At 43.4% G+C, this 27,182-nt stretch overlaps 1 protein-coding gene across 2 annotated transcripts in view; it reads left to right on the top strand.

Annotated features, from left to right (window-relative positions):
• The window catches only part of EXOC4 (exocyst complex component 4), a 611,454-nt gene that overhangs the window by 490,350 nt on the left and 93,922 nt on the right, over positions 1-27,182 (top strand). For both annotated transcript variants that reach the window (XM_026648604.1, XM_026648605.1), the window contains 2 exons: positions 12,388-12,524; positions 20,588-20,743. In XM_026648604.1, coding sequence (XP_026504389.1) covers positions 12,388-12,524; positions 20,588-20,743 — 293 coding nt within the window. The remainder of the gene's footprint in view (positions 1-12,387; positions 12,525-20,587; positions 20,744-27,182) is intronic.

The following is a 27,182-nucleotide window of genomic DNA, read 5'->3' as shown; positions in this document are numbered from 1 at the left end:
GCACAGCACTATAATTCACCCACCTGCCGAATAACAAACTGTTATTAATTGACAACAGAGTATGCAAATTGCAACTGGCAGCCTAACATTGCAGAGCATCACAGGTCAGAAAACTGGGTTTCTAGATCCCAGGTGGCAGAGTCTGGGTTGGGATGGGGAGGAGGTTGGACAGACGCAGCTTAATGTTTCAGATTGGATGCAAAGCTGTTTGCCTAAGGTACATTTTTGGCAAAGCTCACACTGCTGTTGAAACCCTGTCAATTTGTGTAAAGTCATAATACATTCAAGGGACTCAGGGAAAATGGGAGGGGGGGGGCGAGTAACTCAGAGAGAGGAAGAACAGAAATTGTGTACCTTGTGAAGACATCTGTGAGCATTTAAAAAGAGAACAATTAGGTGGGTTGTGAATATTTGGGGTTGAGATTTTCCCATAGAAATCATAGGAGTGACCTGTATTTGTTTCTTCTGCCCTCAGTACGCTCCTACCGGATGGAGAAATTCGTTTTCCAAAACTTCGCTCTTCCTGTACACCTGGTAAAGTTATCCGTAGCTATCAACTGAAAAGGAAGATGATACGGATTCAAATAGCCTCCCTTCTTAATTACCATGCAGTGCTTTATTACTAGGAGTAACAATAAAAGGTTACCCTAAAAAATGGACTTGAACTAAAATCTAAACACCCTGAAATTCTGAGGAAGTTCAGATCCAAAATGGATCTTTGTCACTGGGGAAAGGATGGTCCAGTGGTTAGGGCACCAGCCTAAGACTTGGGAGACCAGAGTTCAGTTTCCTGCTCCCCCATAGACTTCCTGTGAGACTTTGGAATTAGCCTCTCTGTGCCTCGGTTTCCCATCTGTAAAATGGGAATGATAAAAATAATACTTCCCTACCTCACATGGGTATTGTAAGGGTTAATGTATTAAAGATTGTGAGGTGCTTTGCTATAGTGCTATATAAGAACCAGGTATTATTATAATATTCTAAAATGGATTGAACCCAAAATCCCAGGTCAGAGCACCCTTGAACTTTCAGGAAGTGCATGTCCTGTTTCCGATTTGAAATGTTCGGCTGAGGCAGATATCTAATAATAGTACCAAGGACTTGGTTCATCTCTGCGCTACTCCAGTTTTGCACTGGTATAACACCATTGAAATCAGTGGAGTTAATCCAGTCTAATGTGGCAGTAATGCAGTACTGAATCAAGCGCTGACAGTCTATATCGCGCTCCATACCCTCTTCGTACTTTTGCTACAATGATGAAAATGTTGAGCAACCCATAAGCCTCCTATTTTCAGGCAGAGTAAGCAGCTTGCAGCCTGGAAGCAGACGAGCTTTGGACCTGCTGAGCAGAGATTCTCTGTTTAAAAGACAACAGAAAAAACAAACAATGTCCCATATGCCCTGGGACTGTGTAAAAGCTTTTCATGTAAGCCTGCTCTGCCACTTAAAATGCTTGCAGTTGGCACGCGGGTGTAGTGATTTGGCAGTTACCCTAGAAGAGATTTTGAGACAATATGGGAAGAGCCAGCGCTGCAATATGGAGAACGGGTCCAGAGGGGAATGAAGGATGGATATGTTCGGTTATAGCAAAGAGAGCCGAAAAAGATCTTTGGCAACTGTTCACATCCTACAGCCTTGCTAAAGAGAGGAAACTTTGCATGTGATTTTAGATTTGACTAGCTGCAACTTTGTCTTGCACATTTGGCTAAGACCTAGTTTAGAGCTGGGCCCAAACCAAAATCCTGTGATTTAAACAGCCCCAACTTTGCTAGCGTTCAGACGGATATAGACCCAGAACCGGATTTCAACAATAGCCCTTATTGTTATATAGCAGTGAATCAAAACCCTAGATCAAAACACCTGTGAACATTAAGGAAGTCCAGATTTGTGACTCTTCATACCCCTTTTGACCTGAATGTAGAATCAGTCTAATATCTGTGTCCTCTATTGGGAGACTATCCAGCCTGCCCTGGCAGGAGTGAATGGAGTCAGTGATCTGATAGGTTTTAACTACCAAGATTCTGAGTTGTTGCCACCTGATAAGGGAGCTTACTCCTCCTTCCTACCGTCCTTTGACCAGGCCCCCTTCTCTGCATTTCACCTCCGAGGCACATGAGTAACTGAAGCTGCACGGATTTGTAGGGAAGCTTGTCAGCATAATTGATTATTACATGGTGTATGCTACTTGAAGACAGGTGAGGCTGCATAGAGCGGAACAAATCTGTTTGTATGATGCGTTCCTGCTGGGTCAGGCCTGGGCTTCTTCCTCTGACATGTTGATTTATATGTTTGCAGCTCCTCCCTAATGAATAGTGTCCCATCATGGGTCACTGGAGCCCCCTGCTGAAAAGACCCTGTCAATGCTGTGAAAAAGAATGAATAATGTTCTTTAAAGCCTGATGTTGTGAATTTAACAGTCTTGGGCATCAAGGGGGGCAGCTGAGAAGATGTAATTAAAAAACAAAAAAAAAACCCATCAATAAGGAAACACTATATGTCAAGATGCCAATTTCTATGGAATTTAACCTTTAGTCTGTTGGGGCTTTGAAATACACCAGAAACCCATAGCTGTGGATCAATAGTGGGAGAAATATGGGTTGAAAACCTTTTAATCTGTCCTACTGTGCCTTTAATTTCAGCCTCGCTCTGCATAACACCTTAAAAACCTCTGCCTTTCAGCTGTAACCTTGCTTAAAAACCATGATATTTATTTTCCTTGTAGCCGCAACAGCCTTCACTCATCTGGCACCTTCTACTGCCAAGACATCTTGAGGTGCTTTATAAATGATGGGCAATAATTTACTAATAATCTGCAACCCTCAGAATGCCAAAGTCCCTTTCCCCCTCTCTGCTGCATTTTGGAGAAGATATTGCATGTGGTGACAAGACTTCTGTGTCCCTGGTTTGTTTTTGTTTTGTTTCTTCTTCTACCTACCAGCTGTTAGAAAAGAAAACCAAGAATTTGTAAATGAATGGGTGTCTAAGGGTATGTTACCAGCCATAAACTATAGAGGCCCCAGTTCCTGTGAAATATATTCAGGGCAGAGATTATTCTTCTGATATTCCCTAGCTCAGAGTTTACATAAATTATAATTACATATCTAAAATCTAAAGATGATAGGAGGATTGGGGACCCAATGTTTTGACCTATTTTTGGTCAGTTTGCAATATCTATGCAATTTTTTCTATAGACCCATTAAAAATATTACAATATTCTGCAGTAATAATTGAAAACACTACATCTTTCAATAATGTGACATTAGTGTTGCTGGATCAGCACTGTAGAATACTGTAGTATTTTTAGCAGGGTATATAATGTTGGGAGTTAAGTAACCCTGGAGAGTCAGACAAGCACTGTATATGCATTCTTGTCCTCATGAGTGAAGCTACAGCAGCAATCTAATGTGTCAGGCCTGGCACTCATGGTTAAATCTGCAGTGACAAACCAGTGCAAACAATGCTCACAGTTGACCCCACAGTAACAGAACAGTTCTCATGAATGGTTCTATAGAAATAAACCAGTGTATGCAGCCAAGACCTTATGAGTAATGTGGATAACAAATCACTGAATACATTTATCTTTGAAGGGGGGAAATAGGTAAGCAAACAAATTTCAATTTCTAGCTTCCAAAGGAGGGGCCCTGTCCAGTGGCATGACTGGAAGTACATGAGTTCTAATCCTGGTTCTGACAATAACTTGCAGTCTGACCTTGGGCAATTCTCTTAACCTCTCTACTTCAATTTCCATATCCGTAAAATGAGGATGTTAATACTATTGGGCCTCTTTCTTATTTATATACCATTCTGGCAGTGTAAAGGTTATAACTCACCTTAAGGGCTGGTCCACACTAACCCCCCACTTCGAACTAAGATACGCAACTTCAGCTACGTTATTCACGTAGCTGAAGTCGAAGTATCTTAGTTTGAACTTACCGCAGGTCCACACACGGCAGGCAGGCTCCCCCGTTGACTCCGCGTACTCCTCTCGCCGAGCAGGAGTACCGGCGTCGACGACGAGCACTTCCGGGATCAATCCGAGATCGATTTATCACGTCTAGACAAGACGCGATAAATCGATCCCAGAAGATCGATTGCTTACCGCCGGACCCGGAGGTAAGTATAAACGTACCCTAAGTCTCCTTTACACTGCTGGAGGGGTATAAAGAGGCTTTAAGGTAAGGGAGAATCGAGCCCCCCTGGAGGATTAATTAGCTAATGTGTGTAAAATACTTGAAGGACTTGGCTACACTTGCAGCGGCCTGTAGGATATGAGCAGCTACACACCACAGTGAAAGGCAGGATGCATCCACATTGCGGGGTGTAGCGATACGTGGCAGTGAAAGGCTCTGGCACGCAGGAGAGAGCCTTTCCCAGTTGCCAGAGCCTTTCACTGTGGCAGGGAAAAGCTCCAGCAGCTGGGAGGTAGAGGGACACTAAGCTGCTAAAAAGAGTGATGTAGATATGGGAGGCACTGCGTGGGCATGTGGAGAGCTAGATAGGGTTCTGGCGTGTCTGTGCTCTACTCGCCTCAGCCGTGGCGCACCATCTGCACAGCTATTTATGCCTGTGCTGGCTGGGTGTGCAGTGTCGGTACTCTACGCACAGCTGTAAGTGTACCTTAAAAGTAAAAACACTATGTTAGTGGTGGGGGTGTTATTTCTTATCATGCTACATCAATCACAGCTATTGGCGAGTGATTCTTTACAGGAACTTTTCCTCTCTTTGTTAGTCTGAAGTTTCTTTCAAAGCCTCCTTAATGTGCCATAAGAGCAACGCATTATACCTGTGGCACAATGTTAAAATTCAACACCATACACGGGTTTCAAGTGGGAGGAGATTAATATTGGTCCCTGCATGAATTTCCTTGTTAGTGTGTTTTTAAAAGGCTTCATTGAAGTGTCTTGCCATAAAATTACACTGTGATCATAGTCATTTAATGTTAACAGAACCAGATGGGTTAGCAGCATCCGAGCTGTAACTCTCCAATAGTATGTGCATTGCCTTTCATTTTCTCCCATAGAGTTATGGAAGATCTTGTGCGGTCCCAGTTAACAGATCCAGCTGTATTAACGTGGACTAATGCATCCTAATTTACAGTAATCCTAGTGACAAATGCATATCGGTTAGGATTCATCCACAAAAGGTTAAAATGTTACAGAAAAAATAGCCATTACATATCCAGTGCCGTCCTTTTTCATATGGTATGTCTCCATTTTATTAAAATCAGGGTGAGTAGCAGAGGGCATCTGGAGAGACAAAAGACTCAGTTCCTGCCAAATTTGTATTTTAACTTAACTGTAAAAAGTGACAAAGAGTCCTGTGGCACCTTATACACTAACAGACCTATTGGAGCATAAGCTTTCGTGGGTGTGTTTTTAATGTTGGTGGAGAGGAGCAGTCAGCTGTCAGAAACCAGTGAGAACCATTGTTCGCTCTCTCTTCTCCACGTATACACTTTCGTTTAAAAATCGTTAAATTGCTTTATGTTGTCTAAAAGTGAGAGAACAAGGGGTCGTTTCATGAAACAGGTCAATGTAAATCAAACACAGAGGAAATACTTCCACAGGTGATGTGTGATCAGTCTATGGAGGTCACACAGGAGGATCAATCCTGAGCTGGTGAAATTGGCATCGCTCCGTTGACGTCAGTGGAGCGGCGTCAGTTTACACCAGCTAAGAATCTGGCCCACAGTTTAATATTGTAGCTGTTTTTTCTAAGGGAACTGGGTAATTTTATGTCATTCATTGTAATAAAATTTGTAGTTATGCATTATAAGATGCGGGTAATCATACTCATCCTCCAGGGCATTAGCAGATTGCCACATGGGCCAGGAAGAAATGTTTCCCTTTATGTAAAGCATTGGATAATTACTCATATACACCTCTACCTCGATATAACGCGACCTGATATAACACGAATTTGGATATAACGCTGTAAAGCAGTGCTCCGGGGGGCGGGGAGCGGGGCTGCGCACTCCGGTGGATCAAAGCAAGTTCGATATAACGCAGTTTCACCTATAACGCGGTAAGAGTTTTTGGCTCCCGAGGACAGCGTTATATCGAGGTAGAGGTGTACATGTATTTTTTCCCCTATCACTGAAGTATCAGACCTAGACCAAAGCCAAAATCAAGGTGCTGGATTTGCACATGGCAAATTCTATATTCAGTATATCTAATCTAATCGATTTGATCTATATAATCTACTGTATATAGTTTTTATACTTCACTCATCATAATACCGGCGTCTAAATTGATTTTTTGCATATGTGAAAGTTCTCAGATCAACAATCCTGTTTTAGTGAGATTTAGCTGTTTTATTTAAATTAACCTCTGTGCAGTCCCTCTTATCACTTTCAACACCTAGAAGCTGTAGCGAGTGGCACTCTGGAACTAAGATAAGTGATGTCTAAGCGAAGAGCCAGTTGGTGTGACTGTGATTACTGCTGCTACTGATTGGCTATCAATTGTGCAAACAGCTAGTCTGTGCTAAAATGTCTGCTTCTTATTAATCCCATCCTCCTTATCTTCAGCCATTTGTTTATTTCACCCCCACACCACCCACTACAATTTGTCTTTTATATCGTAAGCTCTTTGGGGCAGGGTCTATATGTAGAGCATCTACCACAATGGGGCCTCTCTATAGTTGAGTCTCTAATAGCTATTACAGCAGACGCTTGTTTGCAGCAAGACTTTGTAAGAGCAACTGCTGCTTACGAGCAACATTTCCCTTGGGAACGCTTTCCCTAATGTGCATTATCGACACTCCCCATAACAGCAACAGCCTCTTAAGGAGCAACATAGCAAAAGAGCACCGATAGGTTGCTACTGACGTGTGTCTACTGTATAGTATAAATAATCATCATAATAGATATCAGAGGCAATATAAAAAGAATGCCTGGAAAATGGTATATTTTTGTTTGGACACATCTATTGTTGAAATATAGCTAGTTATATTATAAATTACCTCATTCATGTGGTTTGTTTAAAAAACACAATTTGGGTGTAAGAGGAGATGAAATGTTGTTTGTCACCCTAGTACATTGCTAGCCAAGCACACGCCACAAAGCACACTACGTGCCAAGCTCCATTTAAAGCTCACGTTGTACAGGTTAAAGAATAACCTAGGTACTGAGTGAGGGTGAGGTTTTCTGAATCTTTTTATCAGCTCACAGACAAGTAACAAAACAGAATCAATTCCTGTCACTCATAGGTAAATATGGAGGAACAGCATTATGGAGCTGGGTGACGTTGCAGTTCTTTACTCTGAACATCGATGCAGAGAAGGAAGTTGGGCTTGTGGGGATATTGCAGAGACTGTGATGTGGGCTTTGATGAGATTTTTGCTCTGCAAACAAAGGACTGAGTTCTAAATTCACTGCTGAGGTAATTCTGTTGAAGTTAGTGGAGTTACCCCAGAGATGAACTTACCCCAATAGCTCTGAAATCAAAAAAGGATTGGCAAATGCTTCAGCCTCTCTGTCTCTTTTTCTGCCTGTGTGCATAGCTCAGAACTAATCCTTCAAGCTCCCTCCTAGCCTATTAACAACTCATTTTATACATTGCAGGATTTTTGTAACACTCCGTCCCCATTGTTTGTAAACAAGGAAATTAAATGCCCAGGGCTATGTTACAAATGCAGGAAATCTTATTGAGTCGCCTTGAGATGACTCACCAATCCCAAAATGTGCAGTGACTCTACAAACTTCAGATATGTTGTTAGAGATACAGGGCCCCCTGCTCCTGCAGACTGTTCTTCGGGATGTGAAACAGAATTTTAAAGCAGTAAACTTGCCCTTTTGTGATTCATATTTAAGGCTACGTTTTAGTCACGGGTATTTTTAGTAAAAGTTACGGACAGGTCACGGGCCGTAAACAAAAATTCACGGGCCGTGACCTGTCCATGACTTTTACTAAAAATACCCGCCGTGACTAAAACTTGGGCAGGGCGCCACAGGTGCTGGGGGAGGTGGCCCGGGAACCGCGCTGGTGCTGGAGGTGGGGAGGGTTGGTGGGGCTGGCAGAGGCTTCCTGCCCGACTCCACGTCCCTGCAGCTCCTAGGTGGCAGAGGGGCCAAGGCAGGGGCTCCACTGCTTCCGCCACAAGCACCGGCTGCCTCTGCTCCCATTGGCCGGGAGCCTAGCCCTGAGCCCCCTCCCACACACCCAAATTGCTGCTGCTGGCCCAGGGGCTGCCTGGCTCAAGCAGTCCCTGAGCCAGCACTAGCCGCTGCAGAAGTCACAGAATCCGTGACCTCCGTGACAGACTCGCAGCCTTATTCATATTACTTTAATATGATGCCTATCATATCAAAAGGATCCCAAAGTACTTCTCAAGCCATACCCCCCAGCAGAACATACCTGGGGTGGAAGGTGGCTGTCCCCAAACACACAGCAATTTGTACAATGGTAGGGAGATGAATTTGGAGACAAAAACAACAGCCAAATCCCTAATATTAAAAGTGCCATGGGATCCGCCCATGTCAGGATGCAGTGGCCAGGCTTGCTGAGTATCCACACTCCAGCTGAAGTCAGTGGGAGCTTGCAGGTGCTTGGCACCTCTGAAAATTAGGCCCTAGAGGTTCAGTCTTGTCCATTAAAATGTATGATAGTCAGTTTATCAGCTTTGGAAAGATTAATGGCTGAGTCATCCCTGCCAGGATTCAGGCCTCTAGCTCTAGAAAATCTAGGGATTTCAAACCTGATAATTAGACCAATACGCTACCATTTTATACAGTTCCTGCTTTTCCTTTTTATCAGTCCATTTTACATCACTCAGTAGTCCACAGTGGTCAGTAATTCAAGTCAGTAATGGGAGTTGGTGGGTTTCTGCTGTAAGGTTGGATCCACAATACAGGCCTGGTCTACACTACAGGGTTAGGTCGAATTTAGCCGCATTAGGTTGATTTTAAAATGAATGCATCCACACAACCAACCCCGTTCCGTCAACTTAAAGGGCTCTTAAAATCGACTTTTGTACTCCTCCCTGGCGAGGGGAGTAGCGCTAAAATTTTCCTTGCTGGGTCGAATTTGGGGTAGTGCAGATGCAATTCGACGGTATTGGCCTCCGGGAGCTATCCCAGAGTGCTCCAATGTGACCGCTCTGGACAGCACTTTGAACTCTGATGCACTAGCCAGGTACACAGGAAAAGCTCCAGGAACTTTTGAATTCAATTTCCTGTTTGGTCAGCTTGGCGAACTCAGCAGCACTCAGCAGCACAGGTGACCATGCAGTCCCCCCAGAATCGTAGAGCGTAGAATGTTTCTACACTGCCCCTATCATCTCCTTCCCTGAGGTTATCGCAGATTAGAAGGTGAAAAAAACGCACTCGTGATGACATGTTTTCCAAGCTCATGCAGTCCTCCCGCACTGATAGGGCACAGCTTAATGCATGGAGGCATTCAGTGGCAGTGGCCAGGAAAGAATTAAGTGAGCGCGAAGAGCAGAGGCAGGACGCGATGCTGAGGCTAATGGGGGAGCAAACGGACATGATGAAGCGTCTGTTGGAGCTGCAGGAAAGTCAGCAAGAGCACAGACCCCCACTGCATCCACTGTATAACCGCCTCCCCTCCTCCCCATGTTCCATAGTCTCCTCACCCAGACGCCCAAGAACGCGGAGAGGAGGCTCCAGGCACCCAGCCACTCCACTCCAGAGGATGGCCAAGCAACAGAAGGCTGTCATTCAAACAGTTTGATTTTTAGTGTGGCTACAATAAGCAATGTGGCCTCCTCCCCCATCTCACCCGGGCTACCTTGTCCATTCTCATTTTTTTTTAATTAATAAAGAAAGAATACATGGTTTCAAAACAATAGTTACTTTATTTCGAAGCGGGGGAGGGTGGTTGGCTTACAGGGAATTAAAATCAACAAAGGAGGTGGGTTTGCATCAAGGAGAAACACGCACAACTGTCACATCGTAGCCTGGCCAGTCATGAAACTGGTTTTCAAAGCCTCTCTGATGCACAGCGCGCCTTGCTGTGCTCTTCTAATCGCCCTGGTGTCTGGCTGCTCAAAATTGGACACCAGGCGATTTGCCTCAACCTCCCACCCCGCCATAAACGTCTCCCCCTTACTCTCACAGATATTATAGAGCACACAGCAAGCAGCAATAACAATGGGAATGTTGGTTGCGCTGGGGTCTGACCTAGTCAGCAAACGGCGCCAGTGAGCTTTTAAAGTGCGTGACGGTGAGCTGAGCGGGCTCCATGCTTGCCGTGCTATGGCATCTGCATGGGTAACCCAGGAAAAAAGGCGCGAAACGATTGACAGCCGTTGCTTTCATGGAGGGAGGGGCGACTGATGACATGTACCCAAAACTACCCACGACAATGTTTTTGCCCCATCAGGCATTGGGCGCTTAACCCAGAATTCCAATGGGCGGCGGAGACTGTGGGAACCGTGGGATAGCTACCCACAGTGCACCGCTCCGTAAGTCGATGCTAGCCACGGTAGTGAGGACGCACTCCGCCGACTTAATGTGCTTAGTGGGGACTGTATAAAATCGATTTCTAAAAATCAACTTCTATAAAATCGATTTAATTTTGTAGTGTAGACATACCCACAGATTGATGACATCCAGGAAATTCAAAGTTAAGGTTGTGTTTAATCCTTTACTTTTACTTCCTTTTTTAAACAACTTCAGAACCACAGTATTAAAAGTCCATGTGAATTCTGAACGCTGCCAATGAGCACTAATTTGGGTGGCAGTTTTTACGGTGTGGTCAGTTGCCTGCTAACAACTGGAATTAGCACCCTCATCTCATTTGATACAGCTCATTGAAAGGTCTTTGTCTGATGATTAATTTGGGCCATTATCAACCCAATCCGATTTAAACCAGTATCCTGGAACTGAAATGCTCTTTAACCCATTGCTAGTCAATATCATTGTGACCTTAAGACTACCCCAATGCCATATGGCACACTGTTGCCGTGATATTTACCCAAAACTTGGCATTGTAACATATCACTGGAAAACTAGTAACTCACTGATCTTAATTTTCTTTCATGATGTCTGCACAAGAAAAGAATGTGGGGGGGATTTGATAGCTGCTTTCAACTACCTGAAAGGGGGTTCCAAAGAGGATGGATCTAGACTGTTCTCAGTGGTAGCAGATGACAGAACAAGGAGTAATGGTCTCAAGTTGCAGTGGGGGAGGTCTGGGTTGGATATTAGGAAAAACTCTTTCACTAGGAGGGTGGTGAAGCACTGGAATGGGTTACCTAGGGAGGTGGTGGAAACTCCTTCCTTAGAGGTTTTTAACGTCAGGCTTGACAAAGCCCTGGCTGGGATGATTTAGTTGAGGATTGGTCCTGTTTTGAGCAGGGGGCTGGACTAGATGACCTCCTGAGGTCCCTTCCAACCCTGATATTCTTTGATTCTATGTATGGATGGATAATCCGCAAAGAACTTTACAGATGTGCTGGAAATATGTGACTAAAATGTGTTTAAACCAGGCAGACCCGGGAGAGTTGATAAATGGATTTTCTCCAGACAAAGGAAAGACGCCAACACCTCAGACCAGGCAGGGCCAAATTCAGTGGGCTATTCATTTGTATTAGAGGTTGCAGGAAGAGATAATTTGCATTGTAAAAATCACCAGGAGGGGAGGGACCAGCATGGCGTCTACAATCAGCAGGGGAAAGGAACTTTATCTAGGCATACATTTTAGAAGGATACATTTCAAAGGCTTACTGGACTGTAAAGAGAGGGGGAGCGAACCCCTAAATTATCCTTCACCAGAAGAGCTAAAGGTCTAATCAGCCATGCTGGAGGAAAGACTGGTAAAAAAAACATCTTTGAACAAAGGGCTGTAGTTTGTTAAGCTAGACTGAAGTCTTACAGGTGTGTTTTTACTTTTGTTTGTTTGTAACTATTTCAATCCTTATACTTGATATCACTTAAATCAGTGTCATTTTGTTCATAAACTTGTTTTACTTTTACCATGAACCAAATGCGTGCTTTGATTGAAATAGAGGGTGTGTTAACCCCAGTTAAGGTCATAAGCTCTTGTGTACTGTCTCTTTTAAAGGAGCGGCAAAGTTGATAAGGTTTTGTAGGTGCTACAGTCAGAGGGGCTGAGCATTGCAGGTGGACATCTCTGCAAAACTCAGGAATTGGGGGGCACTGATTGTTTAATGCTAGGCAAGGTTTGGGCTGGCAGAGTCCTGAAGAGTTTGCTGGCAAGCCACATAAGTTGGTGTGTCAAGGAGCTGACAGCTTAGCAACAGCAAACCTCCCACTTGCTGGGACTGAGAGAGGTAACACAATGGCTCCCCAGCAGATTGTCACACCCATCCCTTCCGTGATCTGTGGTTCTCTTGCCTATTCTCCACATCTTCTTCCATTTGTTGTATGGAAAATGTAGTGTCACCATGCTCTTTCTTTTCCAGAGTACAGTAATTGTGGAGAAGACAGTACAGGACCTCATGAACCTGATGCATGACCTGAGTGCTTATTCAGATCAGTTCCTCAACATGGTGTGTGTGAAGCTCCAGGACTACAAGGAAACCTGCACTACTGCCTACAGGTACAGCCTAGCCCAGGGAACCAGACCCTCCTATACAATAAGGAGAATGAGCCCTACCTCACAAAATTGTTGGGGAGCATTAAGATGAAAGATGTGTAGGTCTGAAGTGTTATTTTATTTCAGTATGTGCAGGATGGAGTTACTTCCTCTGGAAAGCTTGTCTGCTTGGTTAGTGGGCGGGAGAGAAATCGGAGATAATAGCCATCCAAGAGGCTGGGAAGACCCAGTGACTTCTCACACCCATATGCATACTTTCCAAAAACACCGATGCAGGTGGTTGGTAGAATCCAAAGAGACACGTCTTTGTTCTTAATCAGAGAGATGGAGATCGGGCAAGGAGGGTGGAAAATGGGTGGTCTCCATAACCGTCTGATCACATCATCTCTGTTATACTTGGCTACATGCAGTGCGAAAACAGGTTGAATCCTTTCATATTACGAGTTCTCAAGATATATAGAATGAGATTTTTAAAGCCAGCTGGTTTCAGTGCCCAATTCCTATTCATTTTAATGAATCTGGGCATCCAAGTCCCCTAAACAGCTTTGAAGTCCGTGGCTATAATATATGCACACAGTATACACCGGATTTTATGTAATATTAAAAACATTTAACATTTCTATAGCACCATTTTCCCCAAAGGATCCTAAAGTGCTTTACATACAGGACTGAATTCACCCATCCCTAAAGAGCAGCCTCTTCTGGGGCTGAAGTCTAACAGCACCACCACATGGGAACCTAGGCTAGGAAATAAAGGATGTGCTAGTGGTTAGTATGCTAGCCTGGGACTCAGGGGCCTCTGGTTTAATTCCCTTCTCTGCCACCAACTTCCTCTGTGACCTTGGGCAAGTGGCTTAGTCTCCCCGTGTCTCGGTTTCCCCCATCTGTAAAATGGGTGTTTTACAACACCTCACAGGGGTGTTGTGAGGATAAAAACACTAAAGACTACGAAGTGCTCAGGTACTATGGTAATGTGGGCCATATTAGTACCATATATAGTACCTGTTAAGAGCTAATTGAAGCTGGTGGTAGCAGGGAAAGTAGTACAATCCCTTTGCGTGTTTCAACCTGTAGTGTTAAGAAATTATTTCTTATTGCCTGATTTCATTCAGAAAAGTGTCATCTGGGTAGGGGCTACCTATGGGAATATTATTAACACCATATACATACACGTGTGGTGTGCGTGTCTATATACATATATATTATGTATTATTACAATTAATGTTCCTTTATTAGGCCTGTTTCGATAAACCTTATGGACCGAAATCAGGCAGTAGGAAGTAATTTCTTTACAGCTGTTGGTCGAATTTGATAAAGGATCTTGCTTGCTTGCTTTCTTGACACCAGCCCCAGGATTGACACCTGCTGAGGAGTAATGAGGACAGCACTAATTTGGACTACCATATCCTGATTACAGCAGGAGGAAAAACAGGAAATGTTCTCGTTTTGCTGCTAGCAAATGACTGACGGAAATAGAAATCTATATACAGTTCACATGATTCAGAAGAGCATAACAGGGACAGGAGAAATTCTGCTACCCCTATTTTCAGATACGTGTGTGTGAGAGAGAGTAGCTTGAGATATTGCAAAGAGATGATCAAATCCATAAGGTAGCAATGCCCTCTGCTGGGAGCTCTCATGTCGCCAAAGCTCTTGCCCTGTTAACCATTCGTTTTCCCCCAAGGTTTTTGGGAAGGGCAGAGGTGAACCAACAATTAGTCTTAATGGACCCACCTTCAAATGTTGGTAATATTTGGAAATATTAAGGCTAAATCTTCAACTGATGAAAATCAGCTCCTTTAAAGTCAGTGGAACTCCACCTAAGCATCTGGCCCTACAAATTTACAGCTTAAGTTGTTTAAGTGGTAGTACAATAAGGGTTAAGTCAAAGGGCTTTCTGGGAAGGAAGTTTTTGTGTGTGCATGATAGAGATGGTGGGCAGCAAATGACAGTATAAGGGAGCTACCATCTTCTTTGGAGTTCAGGGAAACCACAAATATGAACATTGCAAGTCTTACTAAGTAGTATACAGAGTGAGATGCCATGTTAACGGGCTCTTTATAAGCTAGAAAGGTAAATAATAGAAGACTCGTGCAGTGGCCAGTTGGTTCATTAGCTTGGCTTTGTGTATGTGTGTTTCTAATAGAAAAAATAATTCAAATAGCCCATATGGTCCTCTCTATTCACGTGGTGAATCTGCTGTGTACAGATTACCAAATGACCAATATCCTGAATCCTTTCAGCTTTAGCCATGTAATAGCTATTGTTTAATAGTGATGTTTTGGTGGTTAGGAAGAAACTTTCCCTGGATGTATAGAATCCTAACTGTACCCTGCAGCATTTCTTAAACCTTCCTTTGACAAAGCGGGTATAGAGCAGAATTGAATTGTATGGAGCACTGGACTTATTCATGGCCATTCCTAACCAGAGTGTTCTGATTTGGAGGAATGGACCCACGTTTTTCAGCTGCCCTATGACAAAGGTTGCATGAATCCTGAAAGTGAAACTCATTCTTTGGTAGAGGGGACTGATATAGACCATGTGAAATGTTCACATTGTGCCAGAAACTTGAAATCTGAGGCTTTTCCAGTTCCGTTTCAGTTTTATTTTAATTTTCCAGTGAGGACAAGATTCAAAATATGTATGTAGATATCAAGAAAACCCCATGTTGTCATAATTAAAGACAACAAACTTTGGCAGGGTTATTAAGCCTTGTGCTTCAGGGTTTAAGTCAGCCCTAATGTGGGAGCCAGATTATCCCATATCCGCCTATTGTGGGGCACTGACACCTTCCTCTAAAGCATCAGATACTGGCCACTGTCCGAGAAAGGGCATTAACCTAGCGGCACCTTGGTTCTAAGCTAATCTGGCAAGTCCTATGTTCCTTGAAAGTTTCTTAAATTTAAAATGTTCATGTTGGCAAAGGTCAGTTTTCATCTTGAAAAACGACATTTTGAAAATTCGTGTTTGGATGCAAAGAGTGCATTCACGAGTGTTTCATGGAAAGCAAAATTGGGGACCACAAAATGGCCCAGAGTGAAATTTGCGATTTTTTTTTAATGTTGGGGTGAAATATTACTAAAAAAACATTTGCCAGCTTCCCCTACCCTGGTATTGGTGATATAGCCAGATCAATAATATGGTCTCTTGCTGAATCAAATCAGTCTTTACCAAAGGATTGTCACTGGGCTGGGGGATATCAGCAAAGAACAATACGATGTTTTAGGAACTGGAAAAGACCTAACCACATCAACGTGGCTGCCCGTTTTTGTTGATTCCAATCAATCCTTCCTCTTTTAGTTCCTCACCATGTTCCTCTTCCACCACAAACACACCTAGCTGACCTTAGCTTTTCATGGTGAGTTATCCTGTTAGAGCTGCCAGATTTCCTCTTTTAACTCTTTCAGGCAACCTGTCCTCACCCTCAGTCCCTCAGAGAGTCCTCTAATTCCCTGCAAACATTTTTTCCAAAGACTGATTCCTGCTGTGCCACCAAGGCACAAAGAGACTTAGGTGTATGTCTACACTGCAATCGGGAAATGTGATTGCAACACCTGTGGACATAGCCAAGCTAGCTCAAGTAACAATAGCAGTAAAGCCATGGAGGCCGCTCAGCTGTGTACCCAAGGTTGTAGGTGGGCAGGTCTTGCCCATGCAGCCAGTTATATCACTGCAGCTTCACTACCATTGTTACTCAAACTAGCTTTGATCTAGCTTGTACATTGTCTATTTAGATATGTAAGCTTTTCAGGGAAGGGACCTGTCTTTGGCTCGTATTGAGTACACATTAATAATAGATTCTAAACACTCACCAGCATGGACAAATCACAGCGTGGAAACGGTTATGAATCACCAATTGCTAAAGTTCGGAGTAGCTTCTACCTTGGTCCTGCAAAAGAAAATATCATTCCCGACTGCGTTTGTCATGAAATAACTGAATCCAATTAGCCCCTCTGGCCCCCAGTTGTTTTCCTAATGAAAAGGCTTGGCACCCCAGCTGTGTCCAGAGACCGTTAGCAATCACTCTGCACAACTGCTCCAAAGGGGAAACGGTGCGAATCTGTGGCTACTACCACTGGCAGATGTTTTATGAATAAAACTTGCTGAGCTATGGAGGGGTGGGCCCGTCTCAACGGTGCACCATCACCTGTTCAAGTGTTACACCTATTTTCCTGCCCCCTCCTGGGAGCTACGTACAAACAGCCACACAGATGGCTCTGTCTGTGGCCCATTGAGCTGTGAATTAATTAGCAGATTATTGCACTGGTGATAATGATTAACCCCATTACTGTAGCAGAGTAATTGCACAGGGTTTTTTATGGTGGGAGGGGTATTTGTAAATAACTATTCTGGACTCTAGTAAAGCTTTTCATAGTGTCTTATGATGTGTTATTAAAGATCTAAGTTAGATCAACACTTGAAGTTATCATGTAGACTGAAATCCAGATGAAAGACCAAAGAAAGGGTACTGGTAAAGGGCCATGCAGTTGATGGTAGAGGCTGGATATCTGGTGAGTTACCACAGGGATTAGTGCTAGCTCCCATCCTATTTAACATCTCCACTAATGAGCGGGTAAATGGAGTAAAAACAGCAGGTCAATAAAATCAGGAGGTGTTGCACACATACATGAGAGTTCTGTTTAAAGCACCAGTTGTATATGGCCCCATGAACAGGATATAATGCAAAAGTGAAGGATACAAACTAATGCTTCTGAAGCCAGATAATCAAGAACAATAGGAAAAAGACTCTTGAAAGGCCACGATGCTGGAAAAGAATAGACAGACAATACATTGGATCTGAGCTTACAGTTCAGTATGGCAGTGACAAAACAAAAAAGCCCATGTGATTTTGAGCAGCTGATGTCTCACATTGTAAAGCAGACAGGTAACTGTGTCTTTCTCTGTACAATGCTGGTGAGAATGCTCCCGAAGACTGCATTCAGTCCTAGGCATCTGAAAGGATATGATAATGGTCTATAAATAATTGAAGAGTGTGAACAGTAAGGGCAGTGAGGAATTGAGGCTGTTACAAGGGATGTAACTGGGAGGAACGGAATAAAATTAAGCTGAGAAAAACGTAGACATCGTATCAGGGTTTTTTTCCCCCAGAGTTAGATTTGTTCGACTGTGAAATAGACTTTCAAGGAAGTAGTAGTAGTTCCATTGCTTCAGTCATTTAAATTCTGACTGGACAAAGCACTAGCTAATATAGTATAGGGAACAGTCATCCTGCATTAGCAGGGGAAATGGACGGAAATGACCTCATTTGCCTTTTCTATCTCAAATGTCTAATAATAATAATTTAATGATAAATTAATAGGAAACATTGATTTCTGACTCTGTATACAATGGTGCAGCGTTTTTGTTCAAGACAACGTTTACCTGCATTTTTGCTTTGTTGTTGGGTTGTTTGTGGAGTGTTTTTTAAATAAGGTTTTAGTTAGATTCCATTTTTACCAGTGAAAAAATGCAAAGTTCCAAATAGCAGTAGGAGGCAAAATTGATATTCAGACATTGAGATCTTGTGCTGCTGAAAACAAAAGTGCTTCATTTTGTCTGTGGCAGATTAAACATGAAATATTAGGGTAGAAAAGTGAAGTTCATCTGCAAGTATATGTGACAAGCAGAAAGCGATTCACTTTCGCAAACGGTGTGTATTTGAGAATTTAGGGTTGCCTTCTTGGTGTTGCTTGAAAGGTACAATGAGTTGATGGGTGTTCGTGGTGAGAGAAGGTAATCTGTCCCGTTTAGAGGCAAATCTGTGTTGTCTCGTGATACCTCATTACCATTTTCACTATATTCCTTTTAGCAGCTCATAGACACTGGGTGAATTTAATTTCTTTTACCCCCTTTCCTTTACCATAACATACCTTCAATGCATTTAAAATAAGGGTGGCTTTTCCACACACCATAAAGCCTCTCAAAAATCACCAGTTAGTCACTAACACTTGGCTAATGACGGAAGTGTCTTAAGTTGGTGTTAGAGAAGGTGGGTTTTGTGTCAAGGCCATACCAGCCATTGGCAGGTCTGGGGCAAATATCCTTAGGGTTCCCATTGCACTAACTGGAAATAAGGAACATAACAGGTATACTTCTTCAGCACCTTCCGTCTTAAGGGTCTCAAAACATTTTACAAACATTAATTAATTAGATTCTTACTACCCCTCGGGGAAGTGTGGTATTCTCATTTAGGCCCCAGTGGAGGTGGGATGAAAAGCGATGAGTTGTGCTGGGAGTTGAGGGGAACTTAAGTGATGAGTTGTGCTGGGAGCTGAGGGGAACTTGATTCAGCTTTAATCTGTAGCTCAACATCTCAGTAGGAGGAGGATCATGCTTAAACCCATGTCTCTTGAGATGTTTCCTTTCTTCTCATACCCTGCCCATTTTCTGCCTACCCCATGCTCCTCAGAGTAAGAGTGAGTACACAAGGGGCTTGACTGCCACACACACTACCTTGCTGTTAACATTACTGGGACCTGCATGTAGCCTCCACATCCACAACCTGCTGCTCACCATGCACAGACTTCATAGATGGACCAACAGAAGCACAGAAAGCTTTGGGGACATGCTTAAGGTCACACAGAAAGTCAGTGATGGAGCTGGAACACAGCCCGTGAGCCTGTGAACTCTGACTCGCGCGCTCCCCTCCTTTAACCACTAGAGCAGTATTTCTCAGCTCCTTTCAAACTACTGACCACTTCACAAGAAGTGAAGCCCACCAATGCATGGTTCTTAATTTCCTCCAACTGGGGCACTGGTGGTCAGTGGAGAACAAGTGGGGAGGTTATATGTGCTAGGTCATATGCTGCTATTCATCCCTGTGTAATTTCAGCTGGGAAAAGAGGCGCTAATCAGCACCTTTATATGAAATGTCCCTTCTGTCACCTGGAATTACCAGCATGGTTTTCAAGAGCATAGACATTCGTTATACTGCCAAAAATGTTAAACAGGAAAGTCTTTGTCATTAGAATGCAGTATAATCTTTGATTCAGGTCTACACAAACTGTTTAGCTGATATATCTCATATTAGATGCTTCAAACAACTGGGGGTAGGATACAGAACCATTAATCTCCTAGCCACTGCCTCAGATATACTCCCAAAGCTACTACCATTGGACAACTGTCTGACAACTAGTATTGAAATAAGTTGATGGTTTTCACCCAGTCCTTGCTGGACAGATACCCATATGGCATGAGGTCATGGCAGAGTTGGCACTAGTTAGCAATCTCAGCAGAAATTCCAAAGAGCAAAGGAGCCATGGAGACTAACCTACCCTCTGCCCGTATTAGACAAGATTAGAGATGAGCAAAAAGTTTTGGTTGAATAGTAAATTTGCTGAAAATGCAGTTTGGGGTCAAATTCAGTGAATAGTTTCAGCCAAATAAAAAATAAGGATTTTTTTTAAAAAGTCAAAATGGTTTGTTTCAACCTTTTCAAAAGACCCCTTTCAGCTTTTCGTTTTGAAACTGTGTTTTGAAATGTAACTATGTTTATTTTAAGGAAACCAGAAAAGAGTGGAAAACCTGTATCATAACAAAAAAGTGAAAAAAATTCATTTAAGGCTGACTGAAACATTTTGTTCAACCAAAAACTGTTTTTTGTATTTGTTTGTTTTTCTTTTGGTAAGAAAAAAACAAACAAAAAAATCTGTTTGGGTTCAAAACTAACTGAATTTGGCGGGATTTTTCAGTTCAGCCACCAAAAAAAAAAAAAATCAGCTATTCTCTCCGCTCTGGATGAGCTCGTCATGTGGTGTAAATCAGTGTAGCACCATTGACTTCAAGGAATCTGAGGATCTTACCTCTATTGTCCCTTCAAAGAACGTAATAGAAGTGCATAGGCAGGGGGCGGTGTGGAGAATCTTGCACTTCAGCTGCCCTTACTGCAGCCATCCTGTGGATCAATGGAGAGTTACACTCTTTGTTGACCTCCTCATGGAATGTTCATTAGTACTGTACATTCTTATAATGTAAAGGAGAGAGTATCAAATATCTGCGAAGCCGTTACCCACACGACAAGTAAGATTTGTCCTTTTCCTAACGTGACCATTGTTGGTTTCGCTTAGGAGCATTGCTCAGTCAGATGAAAAGCTGGTTATCAGTGCATCCTGGGCAAAAGATGACGACATTACCAGGCTCTTGAAGTCTCTGCCCAACTGGATCAACATGGCCCAGCCCAAGCAACTCAGACCAAAGAGAGAAGAAGAGGAAGACTTTATAAGGTAACATATTTTTTAGTTGATGTTCTAATACGCCTTGACGCTACGGTAACAACAATGGATTATAGTTATACAAATTACCTCTTTCTTTTTAAAGTTTGGCTAGCGTTTATGACCCCAGAACATAAACCACTTACGCATATGCTTAAGTCCATTCTTATTCAGCAAAGCATTTAAGCATGGACTTAAGTGCCATTTAATTCCATGAGACTTATGCATGAGTTTAAAGTTAAGCACATGCTGAAGTGGCTTGCTGAACTGGGGTGTAACAGTACAAAGAATCCCTATGCAACTGCCTAATACTTGGTAATGATTCCTATTCTGTGGATTGCAGTCTTGAAGCAGGCCACCAGCAGGAATCTCATACTTCTTGATATGTTGCTGAGCTCCATCAACATGTGCTCTGCTTGCTGTGGGTAGGCAGAGAAACCTGCCCTTAGTTATCCCTTTCCTAACAGCCAGGATGGAGAGAGGAGGAAGTTGAGATCTTCCACTCCCGAGAGCCAGGCGGGAGGAAAAGAAAAGGAGTGGAATTCTACCTCTGCTGGGAGCCCTTTGAACCATGACAGGAACTGGCACAAAGGGAGCTTTGGGTTCATGGGAAACGAAAGGGGCGATGGTGGTCACAGGACATTGGGGGTCACTGAAAGGGAAAGCTGAGAACAAGTGGGGATGGAGCTGCAATGAGGGCCAGTCCGTTACAGAATGGATTATGGATGGATGTGTCTACCTGCAATCAAAGGTGTGGTTGCAGCTTCGGTAGGCATAGCCACATTAGCTTCAATCTAGCTAAAATAGCAGTGACGGCACGGCAGCACAGGCTTGCATGCCTGCCCAGAACCCTGCGTATTCACTCACGTTGCTAGCCTGCTTCTGGTTCCATGACACAGTGTCTTCTCCACTATTTTCAGTCACACTACCTGGGTTGCAATCACACCTCCAATTTCAATGTAAACATATCCTAAGACTCTTCCCAGCTACTAGCAAACCTCAATGGGAATCTTTGGAAGATCACCTAAACCCAAACAGCACGGTGGTTTTTATCTTCCATATTAACGCGAACCAAAACATGTAACGTTCCAAACTATTTAAAAGACAAATGATCAGATTGCTTCACAGTGAACAACAGTCAGTGTCTATGAATCATTGGCTTATGCTGAAGAAGCTAGTCATCTTTACATTTCTGGTTAGCCACAAGCCTGTGCTTTCCCATCACTATTCATCGTTTCTTTGATTGGCATTTAGCTATAATATTGTAAGAGCAAGTGAAGCTGTTTAAAATTAATCTAATTCACCCAAATTATCTTTTTACTTATTCAGTGAATGCAAGAACGATAAAATAAAGATGATGCAGTTTAGAGAAAGGAATGATTAACAACGTAAATCACGGGTAGTTGAAGAACTGTTTGCTCATGCTGTATTGGTGTCAGTATATTTTAAAAATTCTGTTTGATATTTGGGAGTCTGGGAGAGAAAAACATGTATTGCTTGTGAAGTAAACTTGCAATTCTTATGGTTTTAGCCTTCATGAATTATCCCTCCTTTCCTACAACTAGAGTTAAAGCTGGTCTTAACATCTTTCCTTTCCTTCCACTATTTGGTTTTCTTATGGCTAATGCTGGATCATACAGATCAAAGTTAAAGTCTTAGGATAAAATCCTGGCCACATTGAAATGAGTAGCAAAATTTTCATCAGCTTCAGTGGTGCCCCCAAGATTTCAACCTTAATGTCAGGGGGTTTTTTTTCTTATTTTTTAATTTTACTATCCATTGATTGAAATTTCTTCATAAGCAATGTGACTTATAAACTTTCCTTAGGAAGCTATTCGATGTCTAATTTCTCCTGGAAGCTGGAAAATAGCATTTAATTCTTTCTCCAGTTTTTGTCCTATTTTCCCATTTAGCTAATTGCTATCATCATTACTCTGAGAGCTCAAGTTAATGTGTTTTTTTGCTTCTGTCATTGTTTACACCTTGATATCATCGATATATGAGAGCAACTCTGGGAATAACATTCACTGTCTAACTGTTGCCGCAGAGCCAGGGGGAAACAATACATTGTTTTTATGGGTCCCACAGAAATTCAGGTGGAGGTTAATTTCTCACTGACTCATGAGCCTGCTAGGTCCAATTGTTTGTTATCTAATCATCCAAGGTATTTTAAAGATGCATATTACCTTGCTATTTAACCGTCTTCATATATTGGTATGACAAAGTGCACAGACCTTCTTCCTGAGCTAGCAGGGAAAGAGTTAACCCTGGGAAAGGCACAGCTGGGGTGCACCAAGGGCAGTAGCACTAAGGGGGGGGGGCAGAGTCAGCGGGGAGGAAGGGGATGTCTCTCTCTCACTCTGTCTAGGAGGGCAGCAGTGGGAAGACAGCAGAGACTAAGGTGTGTGATAGGAAGAGTTTCTCCTGTGAAACTCTCCATGGGATGTTAGGACTATGTTAGCAGTAAGGGAGCAAGCACTGGGGAGAGGGCTGGGTGGACTATTGGAGCCTGGAAAAAGACTTGTGTGGAGGTGAATGTTTTGCTAATAAATCAGATCCCAGAGATCTGATTTGAAACACCCTCCACCCCCCATCCCTGCTGTGTTGCATTTTGATTGAAAGGAAAGAAACTGAGGCAAGGCAGTGCCAGGCACCCAGTCTGGGGAGGGAGCAACGCCCTGCCACAGTTGTACTTAAACTATTTGACAATATCCCTTTAAGTATATTAATTCAGTTATGTTCTGTAGTTTTAACACTAGTCTTTGGAGGATGGGGGGTGGGGGAGTACTGATAATTTTTTTCTTTTCCTTAGGTTTCCTGTGACTCATTAGCTTAATTAGAGTGAAGAATCAAAATAGTGTCATTACAAAAACCTCATGCATATCTCTGTTAACAGTGATTGATTCTGTTGTCTTTAACCTGCCACTATCTCTGTTGTGATTAGATGTCAAAAGTCAGGGTAGGGAGTGGGTGAATCTCCCCATTAATATTCTTGTGTGGTTGGATAGACAAAAGAGACCTGATTGAGCATATTATAGTAGTTTGGAACTTGGCAAGGACAGGAAGGAAAGAACAGTCATGCCTCTCCTGATATAATTAGTTTTTGAAGCTGGGAAGGCTATTTGGCACTTGGCTGGATGTGAAATAAAGTGCCCTTCTTACTGTATAAAGGTTAGCATTCGGTTCATTACTGAATCGGGCACGTTAGAGATAAAAACCAAAAATGTATTATTTCCAGGCTTAACTTTGAGTGGAAAGAATAGAAAAGAATGTTAGATCTGACCACTGGCAAATCACAGCAAACCCCCTGGTCTTCTGTGTTGCAGCTGCTCTGTAGCACAAGAGGTGGCCAGGGCACTACATTAAAGAGGCAACGCGTATTAGGAGAGCTGTGAAAAGGAAAGCAGCACCCGTGTTGCTCATCCCAGCATCCTGGGAGTTCACAGGGTGAAAATCATTTCGCTGCAAACCTCACGCTGAGCTGTGTTTGAGGAGCTCTCCAGGATGGAGATGGTGCTAGAGCAGAATGTATTTGGCTGCAGATCTCAAGTAACACATCTGCTGGGACAATAAGGATAATTGGGTGACTTGAACTCCTCCCAATATGGTCTTGTTTTGGTGTCGGAACTCCTAACTTTGCACCAGATTCTCAGACTGAAGTCAGTGGTGCTATGCCGGTTTCCACCAGCTGAGAATCTGGCCCTTCTTATTGTGACGGTTAATGGTATTGGGATCTGATTTATAGCTTTGTACTAAATTTGTAGTGCCAGATTCTGCCGTTCTTACTCTGGCCAAGTAGTGCCTTACTTCCCAAATTGCCCTTTTCATTTCACGACGGCTACTCACTGAATAAGGTACTCCTCAATGTGAGTAAGGGAGAGTCTGATCCTTTATAAATAAATAATGGAGATATCCCATCTCCTAGAACTGGAAGGGACCTTGACAGGTCATCGAGTCCAGCACCCTGCCTTCACTAGCAGGACCAAGTACTGATTTTGCCCCAGATCCCTAAGTGGCCCCCTCAAGGATTGAACTCACAACCCTGGGTTTAGCAGGCCAATGCTCAAACCACTGAGCTATCCCTCCCCCCTATGAGCCCATCTGATCACTCTGTGTATCGTTTCTGTCTGAATAAACTGCATCTTTACTTTGGGGAAATCTGTCCTACAGTACCCATGTGCTCAGCTCCCAGCATCTGTAAAATCAGAATGCTGGGTGGGGGGGGAGGGGGTGTTACTGGTGTACTGGAGCATCACTCATAAAGGGCAGCGCTAAGGATGCATTGTGGGGATGGCATGAACCATAACTCCGTATATTATGGTTTTCAGAGGTTTGAGGTTAGCTGAACACAATGTTCCAAAAGGGCACAAGGTACCACCAAGCTAACTCCGTGTTAACAAAGATTTTGGGCATTTGGTTTGTTCTCTGCAAGTATGTCTCTGCATCCCCATGTACCACCACCCAACTCTCCCCCTCCACTGCCTCTGGCTCCTTGGCAATGATTATCCAGCCCACAGAATGCACTGGCTGCATGTTAGTCGCTTCACTGCCCCTGTATCATTTCCTGTGTCTCTGCTTGTCCACCACAGCCCAGTTCTCCCTCCTCAGCCTTCTCCTTATAGAGAGGTGGGTGTTAGGATGGGACCTGCAGGTTGAGGAGCTGGGGAAAGGATGCAGGAACAGTCCGGAGACTAGCATGGAGTAAGTAGGGGCATTTTTCAGATGGGGAGACAGACCTGGGGGTGGGGGGGAATTTGGGGGCACAGAGCTGAAGCCCCCAACAATCCTCACTCTGCATCTCTGACCCTCTCCTTTCTACACCACTCTTCATTGTACTGCTTCAACACCCCACACACATTCCCCACTGTGCCCAGTGTGGTTTTACTGGTCCCAAAGGTGTTACACCACCACTGCTCTGACACTGCTCCAGCATTCCCTCCATCACACCCATTGCTCTGACTGCCCACATGCTCCCGCTGCTCTGAGCCCCCTACTCTCACACCAGCTCCATCCTCCTCCTTGCCACCCCATGCCCCTGGTAAGCTTGGACGGGCAATGGGAGGTGGGGAGCTGGTGGGACTGTGAGAAGTGCATGTACAAGCTGGAGGCAGGAGCGGGGAGGAGAGTGGAGATCCAGAGTGCTTACTGGAGTATTTCATCATCTCTCTATTTAATTAATGCTAATTTCCTGGACTCTACTTCTAAAGTAAAATCTGCGTCTGCCTGTGGTTTTCTAGAGCACTTGGAAATATTACTTTTAAACTGGACATTTCTGTCTCCGGGCAAAACCTTCAACAGAAGTCCCTGCAGAATGCAGGCAGAGAGCAAGGAACATTTACCCCACACATCCTCTGAAAACTGCTAATGGGGGGGGGGGGGGGCTCACATGGCCACAGCTATCACCTCGAGCCACCCAGTTACTGTGAGAGTCTGCAAATCCTTTCACTGTCAGCAGAGCCCTAGTCTTGCTGCATATGAGCATTTCATTCTTTTTGACTTGAACTACTGATGCTCTGGAGTTCCTAATTAACCCTGAATAACGTATTTAGTATAACACAAACACACACACATACCCCAAAGGGACAAGGGGTGTCATGTAGTAGCTGAGAGAAATCCCAAGCGGCTGAGATCAGTTTGGGGATGATTAGAGCCATAGTTTGAGCCCAGGTGTGTGCAAAACAAAAAAAATTAGAACACAGGTGATTTTTGTAAGCACATATTGGAGAGGCCCCACATTTGGACCACTAACCCTACCCCACACCCCCCATGAGGCAGAGCAAATTTCAAGACAATCTGACCTATTGTGTGGCTTTTAGAGCACTTAGAATAGTAGACTTTTAAACTCTCAATCTTAATTGACTCTCAATCTTAATTATAACAGAGCTCCTGCTCCACTATAATATTTATATACAAACATACATCTGCAATTTGTTATGACTATAGATGTTTAAAATGCTAACAGTCCTGAATGTAGCCATCTTAAATTGACTGATTTCTTAAGAGTTGTGGTGGAGGTGGATCTCGAAGAGTAGTGGTCATTAATATCTTTACCAGTGCAAGCTGAGTTAATGATGAAGATACTCAAACCTCATGCCAGCAAAAGGTCAAGGAAGAAATCTCTTCTCCTATTTCCTCCTCTCATCCATGTGCAACATGCACACTTGGCGATGTTTAGTTATTGATGTTTCCTTCTTCTGAAGTATCAGGCCCATGCTAGGGGCAGAATGCCAGATTTAGCTGGACCAGTCCTGAACCAGAATGTCAGAAATCAAGTGACTTTCTGACACAACCATCTGTTGTGGTGCAGCGGAAGGGAGTATGGCAGACTAAATGGACTAATGACAATTCCTGTGTGCCTAAAGTGACAACTGTACTAAAATTGGCATTTAAGGGCCTTTTTGGTGGTGCTGAAAAGTGACCTTTGTGATTACGCAGTGTGGAATCAGGACAA

The sequence above is a fragment of the Terrapene carolina genome, unplaced genomic scaffold, assembly GCF_002925995.2.
Source record: "Terrapene carolina triunguis isolate 2854851 unplaced genomic scaffold, T_m_triunguis-2.0 Scaffold68, whole genome shotgun sequence".
Taxonomy (NCBI): Eukaryota; Metazoa; Chordata; order Testudines; family Emydidae; genus Terrapene; species Terrapene triunguis.
This window is presented reverse-complemented; position numbering and strand designations above follow the sequence as displayed.